Source organism: Clytia hemisphaerica, unplaced genomic scaffold, assembly GCF_902728285.1.
Source record: "Clytia hemisphaerica strain Z4C2 unplaced genomic scaffold, Clytia hemisphaerica genome assembly, whole genome shotgun sequence".
Taxonomy (NCBI): Eukaryota; Metazoa; Cnidaria; class Hydrozoa; order Leptothecata; family Clytiidae; genus Clytia; species Clytia hemisphaerica.
The window spans coordinates 122,296-132,663 of record NW_027104472.1 but is presented as its reverse complement, the minus strand read 5'-3'; the positions used below and the strand labels follow the sequence as shown (position 1 = coordinate 132,663).

The 10,368-nt window shown below is 34.2% G+C and overlaps 1 protein-coding gene across 2 annotated transcripts; it reads left to right on the top strand.

The window, feature by feature from the left end:
- Nucleotides 1-563: 563 nt before the first annotated feature.
- On the top strand, nt 564-10,089 carry LOC136821317 (uncharacterized). Of its 2 annotated transcripts, XM_067077553.1 has the most exons (11): nt 564-713; nt 897-967; nt 1,566-1,723; nt 2,190-3,037; nt 3,417-3,567; nt 4,323-4,485; nt 4,803-4,979; nt 5,674-5,816; nt 7,742-7,930; nt 8,200-8,338; nt 9,676-10,089. In XM_067077553.1, the coding sequence occupies exons 3-11, from the start codon at nt 1,580-1,582 to the stop codon at nt 10,017-10,019; spliced, it is 2,298 nt and encodes a 765-aa protein (XP_066933654.1). In that variant the 5' UTR covers nt 564-713; nt 897-967; nt 1,566-1,579; the 3' UTR covers nt 10,020-10,089. The 2 variants fall into 2 exon arrangements, with proteins under 2 accessions (XP_066933654.1, XP_066933652.1); XM_067077551.1 differs by lacking the exon at nt 564-713 and having other exon boundaries at nt 777-967.
- Nucleotides 10,090-10,368: the final 279 nt, after the last annotated feature.

Here is a 10,368-nt window from a genome sequence, read left to right as displayed (position 1 = left end):
TAATAATCACGATATATATATATTGTTGTAAGAAAGAAACTAAGGAGAAAAAAACAAACAGGAGATGTGAAAACCTGTAAGCTAATGATACCATAATTTTTGAAATATATTTTTGAGAAGCTTTTCCAGCTTTACCTTAAATTTTATTAAATTATCAAGCTGCGAATTCTTCAAGTATTTTGTTAATGGAATATAATTTTTTTTTCAAGCAAATGCCTCAATCAATCAACCAATCAATCAATAAATCAATCAATCAAATATTCCTGGCTATTTTTTAATGTTTTAATCTTTAAAGCATTAAAAAGCTTTATAAGTGCATGACATGATCTTTATGTGGGGGCATTTAGTGAAAGCTATGACTAGTGGTAAGATAGTTGTTTTTACCATGACTGAATATAGTTGTCTTGTATGCTAGACTAGTAAACTCAGAATTATTCGAAAGAGTTTGCACGAAATGTCAATACCGGATGTTTTAGTGTAAAATACAACAAATACATTTATATTTTTATGAAATCTGGTGGGGTGAAAACATCATCAGACAAAAAAATCTAAATTTTTAGTATCTCTAACTAATTTTCGCGGGAAAATTAGTCTATCAATGATCTATTCATTTTAGAATTTTCGAACGCTTTTGTTATCCAAAAATCCCTGTTAATTAGCCATTCAGAAGATGTGTATACATAATTGATGAAATCAACATTAATGTTCTCAAAGTGAGTAAAAAATTGAAACAAAACAAAAGATTCCAGTATTTTGATTGTTCGAATAATCGAGGCAAACAATGAAATCGAATGCTTATACAAATTGAGACCAAAACACTTAATCTTGATTGGTTGAAAGTGCGGCTTTTTTTCGATTTAGGAAAACATTAGATTTTTCTTTTTTCTAAATATCAGATTCGCTGGAAAATCAGAGAGTGAAAAATGATGCTAACTTGAACATAATAAAACACTATAACGCTGAGAAGGTAACCCTGACTTCCATTTACAGCTTTATTAACTATTAGAGTGGTGAAATTGCTCCTTGTTGGTAGATAGAGTCGATATTTTACGTGAATAGGCCAGTAATCTAGGATTTTTAGACAGTCTTTCGATTTTCGGGGTCCACGGCCAGCCGGCTCGTTTATTTATGAACTGAACGGAACATTGGAAGGAGCGGGGATTCGAACTGCCAACTCCTGCTTTGAGAAGGTGACGCACTAGACCACTTAGCCATCGCTCCTGGTTGTGGTAACAATTATTTATTCAGTCTCCTTTGTTCTTTTGGAGAAATGGGGCTGTTCCGTTTAGTAATCAGGTTAGAAGAACCCTTCCACACAAATCCCCTTGAAAGTTCTTCTTGGCTTGCAAATTTTCGTCCCTGCCCATCTCTCCTCCCTGTACTCCTGTACGGATATATAATAGAATGACCTATTATGCACAAGTTTAGGGAAGTTGGATGAATTGGACTATTTCTTTAATAATTCTCGGTCGGCTCTTTAGTGTTCCGACCCCCTGTTATTCTCTCATTGTTTTCTATCAACCAACTGCGTCTGAAATAACACGTGCTTTTTTCCTTCTTTTCAGCTACTGTATTCACCATGAAGGACCTCTATCACAACATTTTATACATTGCTATAATTGTGGTTGTAATGTTGGATTTAGCCTGTGCTCGAGCATCAAGTAACGAATGCAGTCTTTCATCAGAAGCTAAAAATAAACATTTGTTCAAACAGTTCAGAGAGGTTTGATATTCACTTCTAACATTTGGGGCTCAAATTTGCCTGGAACTTAAACTATATTCTAATTCTGAGAGTAAAAGCCGGGAGTAAAATTCAAAACACTGTTGGTAAATTTCGGATTGGTTGCTTAGCAGTCTCAAAATCGTACCTCAATTTTAGCTTGATTTAATGCTTTCTTGACTCGTCTCAGATTAACACGATTTTGTTTCATTTACGTTTTTTTATAAGAAAGTACGAAGTTTTTGAGGCCTGAAATATTCTTAAAAGATATTCTTATTTTCACCATTTGGGAATATGTTTTAGAGTCTGCAAAAGCCTTAAAATGTTCTTGATATTTTGGCAAGCGTTATGCTCTTATAAAGTTTGTTCTTATAAAAAAAAGTTTTCATTAAAATATACGCTATTCAATGTTAGATGTTGCATTGAGGATGTTTGTTTGTACAATTTCTTTTTTATTCTATTTTTACAGATCCAAACGGAATACTATACCCTACAACCATACCTTATCGCATCTAACTTAGAATATGATGGATCACATGTTAAAATGCAGTATGCACCATACTTACCAACTCCTGAAAACTTGGAACGCATTGCCAATAAATCTGCGCATCTTTTAACCAAACTGGAACATTGGAATGGTGTCAGATCCGAGTTAAAACCTCGAGAAGAACGGCTTATACATCAATTCAAATATTTCTTAAAATCAAACTTTGATTCCATATATGAAGGTTATTATGATGGAATGTGGATGCTCGGGCCAGACTACTTTTGTGAACAGCCTATATGTTACGCTCTTGAGTATTTCCATCAAGCCTTACAAAGGATGTTAGAAATTGACGGGTCTATTTTGACTTTAACTGATATGCGTAACATGATCTCCCTAGTTAAAGAACATCGTAAAACATTCGAACAATATCTGAAAAATATGAAAAACGGTGTAAATAGCGGAATGGTATGGAGTGAAGAAGTCTGTAAAGCAAGCTCTAAAACGTTCCGTAAAATATACAGGGATGTTCGCACTAAACCGGAAGGTATTCTCAAAATGAAGTTTGCGAAAGTTTTAATGAATGGTATACGAACTCAAAAGGGTTTATATAAAAAGCTTGGTGGTCCAGAATTGGAACAGTTCAGAATAGACCATGGAGATTATGAGACTCAACTGAACAAAACAATTATTGAATATATTGGAAAACCTGTCCATGATCTGATAAAGTATATGAAAGATGAACACATTCAACACTGCCCACCTAGTAGTATTTCAAGTGGCCTAGGATCGTTACCCTTGAAATATGTTTACAAAAATGGAAGAAAAGATGGGTAAGTTTTTCTTTCCCAGCCGGTACTCACTTTTTTATAAAAAATCATTGAGATTCTTAACTTTTGTCGGGAAAATCATCCTAAAATATTCTTACGGTATTCTTACGCTTAGGGTTCCAAATCTAACCTATATCTAACATGTAATACACACCTGAAGCATAAAATGGTATTTTTGTAAATCTTAGTGGGGGATAATTGTCAATTTACAGTTAAAAATGCTCAAAAAATAGCATTATCATGGTTTAGTTGCCGGATTTCATGATGGTGATATATTTAGTATATTCTTAATTTTTGGCCAATTTCATCATGGATATTCTTTTAAAAAGAAAAGCGTTTACGACACATCAAAACGACGTTCGAAATACTCTTTCCTTTGCAGGGATGCAACACAAAAGTTACCAGGAACGAAAACACCTATCAACGTTACAGCTGGTTACAAAAGATTATTGGCATATTACACTTCGGGAAATTACACAGGGGACAATGCATTTGAAGTGGGTACTAAACTGGCTGATTCATATTATAAAGAGGTAGGTTTATTATATAATATAACCAATGATAAGTAAGGTTACTCCGTATAAAAAATTTACTCTAGAAGCCTTTTATTTCTTGCTGTTGTTAATATCTTGGGTTTAATCGAAGGGACCGAGCGGTTATCATAAAAACGACTTCAGTCCACCGTCAGTTTTACTGTGAGTAGTTAGCACTGCATTTTTTCATTTTTGATTCTAAACGAATATATGAGTATTAATACCTGAAAACAAAATAGTCCACGGATATCATTATTTAGATATTATAAAAAAGGAGGAAATTATTCTGTATGTGTCACACCGTCCAAAAGCTCGATAATAATTTAAATTCAGACTTCAATAGTCTGGATTAAAATCTGGATTATAATATCAAAAAGATACAAGAAGATGTGATGATAGTTATTTATGTGTATACACTGTTTTTTTTATAAGAATAATGAGGCTCAAAATTTCCAAAAAGTAAGAACAATTTAAGAACAATGCTGAGCCTGAAATTAAAAAGAACTTACTCTATTTCAATCAATTCAGAAGTCAAAGTACCGTAGGAAAAATTGGGTATAATGCCTATAATACCTCAATTATTGCGCCCCATAAATAAGAACATGATAAGAATAATTTGAGGCTCAAAGTGCCAAAAAAATAAGAATGATAAGAGCAAAATTTTACTGGTTCTTATTAAAAAAAGTGTAATCTATAAAGGATCACTTTGGATTATGTTAAAACCAGTTTATCTCCGGTATAATTTCTATTCACAGGTTGAAGAACTAGCCATGGAAATCACTGACATTGACAATAAAAAAGAAGCAATCACTGAATTGAAGACACGATTGAAATCCAAGGATTTCATCTTCAATAAAGAGCCTTTTCCAGAAAGTGAATCCGATGACGAAGCTCACGAAAAATGCGATTCGGAAGAGGGTAGGATCTTTTTTTCAAATTTCTTTTAAAACCGTTATGTTAACACAGCCAATAGTGTAGTAGGTTGACCGAATTTTGGTCAAACTGGGGAGGCAATTTTTGAAATTGGCAATTTTACCGCCTCCTACCTATTAAGAAAAAAGTTTTTCGAAAAATCCCGCGATCGACGCGAGCACGTAAAGCTTTGGATAATTTTTTCTTCTATGACTGAAAACTGCTGCTAATTTTCAGGTAAAAAAAACAAAGGGGATTAAGTCGGCAATCCGCTTAAATAATATCAAAACCAGATAGTAATCACGAATTTTTCTTATATTTAGATGCCAAGTTAAATTGTCCTAAACGATGGAAAGCATTCGAGGCTTGGAAAAATAACAATACGGAAATTTTGAAGGAAGCATCAAGTAGTATCAAAAATTTGTTTTATACAGAAGGGGCTAACAAAACAACCCCTGATTGTAAAGTCCAAATTGTTCCTGATTACGACCCAACGAATGGTGAGTCATATCAAAGTAATCACAGATTTATGTAAAGCCCGAAGGGCTATAGATGACGTGCTTTAAGCTCTTCCAAGAAAAAAAAGTGAATACCGCTAAAAATATTGTTTCCTTTTGTTTTCGAAAATCTGCGAAGCTTCTGTTTTGTCAAGCACTGAAACTCTATTGTAATATCACGTGCTGTCGGTAGGTTTTCCTATCGAAACACGGCACAATCAAAGCACGACATCTAGCCCCTCGGGTTTTATAAATATGTGGCTGTTGTCTAAAGATAGAGAATTTTGGAAGGATACAGAACCCTGTGCCACAGATCCGGTGGGGCCCACTGGAAAATCTGGCAAAGATTTCATCTTTGTTGGAAAAAAACCCTACAATTTAATCCTCACTGGAAAATTGACTTTGATTTCATTCCCATCTGAAATTCAATGCAAAAAAATTGCACCCTAAAATCATCCCACGTGATTTTTTGAGCTTGGAACAATAGTTTTTATTTCCATTGGGGTTTTGAATGAAATTTTTATCCTCGATGCGAGAATCCAACCGGGGTGTACAAGGTTGTGGGCCTTAGTTTAATCAAGGGCATGAATAATGGTTCTTAAGTTCATTAAGTCTCCCTGATTAATGTTTATCTGGCACTCAGATGCATAAATTTTCATTAGTTTTAATCTCAACATTCATCTTTTCATTTTTTTAGGTGTTCCCAGTTATTTAGAAAGTGATCCTGATTGTGACGAACCGGCTGAATATTTTTTACCGTTCTTTAAAAACAAAATGGGACCTTCATTTGATGATTATAATACAAATTTTCATGAAGCAAGACCGGGTCATCACTTACAGGTAAATCATGGGCAGTTTCTTGGCAAATTTCCCAGCTAAAAGAACTTGAAAATATTTTCCGAAAATTTAAGTTTCCAACTCAACTTGTAATCAAAACATTGAAATTTGCTAAGAATTTGCAAGACTCTTAAATATTATAATTTAAACTTTTGGCAGGTTTTGATGTTTACTTGGTTTATAACTGGACTCGAAAAAGCAAAGTAAAGTATGAATGAATGATTTTTTGCCCCCTCATTCTAATTCAAACGCCGAGGGAATTGCTCTGGGGTATGAGATCGATATAATAATAAGTTGATTAAATAAGATTGAAATAGGCCATTAATGTAGATAGATAGAGTCCTTATTTTACGTGTAAAGCCCAGTGAACAAGGACTTTCTAGATAATCTTTTAATTGTTTTCAAAAGGGTCTGCGGTCAGCCGACTCGGCTATTTAAACGAAGATAGTGGGAACAAAGAACCCTTGGTTTTAGTGTTAAAATCCTTCAAATTTTTCGTTACAGATTCAAGGTTCTTTGGAGAATTTTAGGGTTATTTTTCAAGAATATTTGGAGAATTGAGTGTTAAAATATTTCAAATCTTTCGTTACAGATTCAAGGTTCTTTGGAGAATTTTAGGGTTATTTTTTAAGATTATTTGGAGAATTTGTGTGTTAAAATCTTTCAAATCTTTCGTTACAAATTCAAAGTTATTTGGAGAATTTTAGCGTTATTTTTCAAGATTATTTGGAGAATTTGAGTGTTAAAATCTTTCAAATCTTTCGTTACAGATTCAAGGTTCTTTGGAGAATTTTAGGGTTATTTTTTAAGATTATTTGGAGAATTTGTGTGTTGAAATCCTTCAAATCTTTCGTTACAGATTCAAGGTTATTTGGAGAATTTTAGGGTTATTTTTCAAGATTATTTGGAGAATTTGAGTGTTAAAATCTTTCAAATCTTTCGTTACAGATTCAAGGTTCTTTGGAGAATTTTAGGGTTATTTTTCAAGGTTATTTGGAGAATTTGTGTGTTAAAATCTTTCAAATCTTTTGTTACAGATTCAAGGTTCTTTGAATTTTAGGGTTATTCTTGAAGGTTATTTGGAAATTTGAGTGTTAAAATCTTTTGTTACAGATTCAAGGTTCTTTGGAGAATTTTAGGGTTATTTTTCAAGGCTATTTCGAGAATTTGAGTGTTACCCCAATCCTTCAAATCTTTCGTTACAGATTCAAGGTTCTTTGGAGAATTTTAGGGTTATTTCTCAAGGTTATTTGGAGAATTTGAGTGTTGAAATCCTTCAAATCTTTCGTTACAGATTCAGGGTTATTTGGAGAATTTGAGTGTTGAAATCCTTCAAATCTTTCGTTACAGATTCAAGGTTCTTTGGAGAATTTTAGGGTTATTTTTCAAGATTTTTTGGAGAATTTGAGTGTTGAAATCCTTCAAATCTTTCGTTACAGATTCAGGGTTATTTGGAGAATTTGAGTGTTGAAATCCTTCAAATCTTTCGTTACAGATTCAAGGTTCTTTGGAGAATTTTAGGGTTATTTTTCAAGATTTTTTGGAGAATTTGAGTGTTGAAATCCTTCAAATCTTTCGTTACAGATTCAGGGTTATTTGGAGAATTTGAGTGTTGAAATCCTTCAAATCTTTCGTTACAGATTCAAGGTTCTTTGGAGAATTTTAGGGTTATTTTTCAAGATTTTTTGGAGAATTTGAGTGTTGAAATCCTTCAAATCTTTCGTTACAGATTCAGGGTATTTGGAGAATTTGAGTGTTGAAATCCTTCAAATCTTCGTTACAGATTCAAGGTTCTTTGGAGAATTTTAGGGTTATTTTTCAAGATTTTTTGGAGAATTTGAGTGTTGAAATCCTTCAAATCTTTCGTTACAGATTCAGGGTTATTTGGAGAATTTGAGTGTTGAAATCCTTCAAATCTTTCGTTACAGATTCAAGGTTATTTGGAGAATTTTATGGACGAATGCGAAGACATTTCAATGTGGATAAACAACTTGGTCGATTATTATCCATCGTTCTCAGAAGGTTGGGGTTTATACTCTGAAAATCCAATCTTACTGAAAGATGTTAACCTATTGGAGGACAAGCTGTACCCGAAATATGGCGCCTTGAAATGGCAGGTGAGGGATTAAAGGAATTGTTTTAGATAAGTTGACATCGTTTGCTTACTCATCAATTTTAATTTACAAGCTTTTTGAATTGACACGGATGTGGAGCAAGATTGCTCAGAAAGTGGTAACGAAAATTATTTGCTTATTTAGCACGAAATCGAACACAATATAACAAAAGGAGACACCGGACCGATATAAAACATGTGTTTGATATGAAATGCGAACACTTAAATGAAACTAAAACCTTTAAGATAATATGTATACATGATTCTTGATAGATTTGGAGAGCACTGCGCCTGGTGGCTGATGTTGGTTTTCATCAGCGTGGTATCTCACGTGACGAAATCTTAAAGAAATTTCAAAAATACACATGGGACACTTCAGACACTGTTGAAAAAGAATTGACACGTTACCAAGGTATAATATACACTTTTTTATAAAGACAAATAAAATTTAGATGAGGCTTGGCTACAGCGAATAACTTTTTCAACCTTTTCAAATCGGAAAAAGTCTTGTGATATAATGCATTTCGTTTATTTGCCTAGGGAGTGGTCATAAAGTATCTACTAGAGGGGGGTGGAGGATATTTTGAAAAATCCAAAAAAAATTTCGCACCCCCCCCCTAAACCCTCGAAAAAAATTTCGAACCCCCCCTCATAAGGCCCAATATTTTTTCGCACCCCCCCTCCCCAATTTTTACGCGAAAAAGAATTCATCCAGATGCGGTACGAAGAGTATTATTTGTTTGTATGACAGTTTTTATGTCAAAATAAGGTAAGGGAGATAGTTTAGCCCAGTTAAATTAAAGTATAATCAGGGTTAAGACAAGAATCATCTAGTGGTTTTCTCTGAGCTTCTGTAAAATTTGGAAAAAAATACGGCTTATTTTCCCCAGTAGCGACCTGGCTTAATTTTCGGGGGGTGCAAACTATGAAATTGGCGCCCCTGGTATTTTTTGTCCTTACTTGCGCCCTCCATTATTAAGTGAAAATATTAAACTGTAAGAGCAGTATGGTTGAAAGTAACGCCCGGAATCTTTGAGTCAAGAAACTTGGAATTTGCTTTTTGTAATTTGAATATAAGGTGTTTTGACATTAGCAGATGCTAAGGAGGCGCAACCATGGTTTGCGCCGACGGGCGAAAATTTCAATATTTTTCACCACCATTTTAGCTAACAGACACTTTGTTTTGACAAATTTCTTTTAAGAAGTACTTTTTCAAACCACTCTGATGAGCTGTGAGAGCCACTAACCTACTTCCCTCACCTAGCTCAATGTTACAAACCAAAAGGGCAAGGCGATGATGCCCAAATAATGCCAATATGAAATGTACATATATCCAATAAGATAAATTATTAGTTGTCGGCCGTAAGGCCGAAAAATTTTTGAAATCTTCAAACGTAAAACTATGAAATTAGACTTCCTACATTTTCTCTTGAGTTTCCCAAAAAAAATTGGAACCCCCCCCTAAACCCTCAAAAAAAATTTGGAACCCCCCCCTAAACCCTCGAAAAAAATTTCGAACCCCCCCCTAGAATCCTCCCCCCCCCACCCCCCCCCCCCCCCTAGTAGATACTTTATGACCGCTCCCTTAAGGGCTTAAATCATTCTAAAGTGCGTTGAAATGAGTTGCCTAAGAATAATACAGGATAAAAAGAATTTCAGGCTCAAAATTGCAACAAATAAATACAACCTCATAAATATACTGGTTCTTATAAAAGAAAAAATAATTTCATTTTTTTCAAAAATTTTCAGGAACACCAGGTCAAGCCACCTCATATACACTTGGTCAACAGACCATTTTAAAGTTACGTAATTATACACGTCAGCAACTTGGGAGCAAATTCGACATACGCGAATTTCATTACGCCCTTTTATCCGTTGGACAAGCGCCCTTTGATTACATTAAACTTCACTTGGAAAACTACGTTAAATGTAAAACTGGAAACCACAAAGACTTTAAATTTTGTGACCTCGTTTTGAATTCGGACAGTGGCTCACGAAAACGAGGCTACATGATCAACGACCCCGTAAAAATCAAAAGACAAACATTAATCAAAAAATTCTCAAGAACTACCAGAAAATACAAGCATTTATAGCTTTTTATGTATTTTCATCTTCATTTGTTTTTTTCTTCATATAATCATCTGGATAATTTCACAAACATGAGATTCCTGTATTTTTTTCAGAACATATGTTTAGACGTTACGGCTTCGTATTAGTCCGAAACGAAACGGTTCCGAAAGAAGTGTGAACGTCAAAATTCAAAACGTCAATGGATCGAAACGGTTTCGCTACCGGAGCGATACGAAGCCGTGATGTCTCAACATGGTCTCATCATTTTGTTCCACTTTTTTTCATCGGAACGGAACTGCTCCTTACTCCAAAACGTTCCGAAACCAATATGAACACTCTTGATCCATAAATAATAAAACCATACCGGAGTGA

What these genes read in the sequence shown, in the direction of transcription:
- LOC136821317 (XM_067077553.1), top strand. Translation starts at nt 1,580, where the DNA reads ATGAAGGACCTCTATCACAACATTTTATACATTGCTATAATTGTGGTT. An exon ending in TGTTCAAACAGTTCAGAGAG is followed by an intron (nt 1,724 to 2,189) that starts GTTTGATATTCA and finishes CTATTTTTACAG; the next exon opens with ATCCAAACGGAATACTATAC. An exon ending in AAAAATGGAAGAAAAGATGG is followed by an intron (nt 3,038 to 3,416) that starts GTAAGTTTTTCT and finishes TTTCCTTTGCAG; the next exon opens with GGATGCAACACAAAAGTTAC.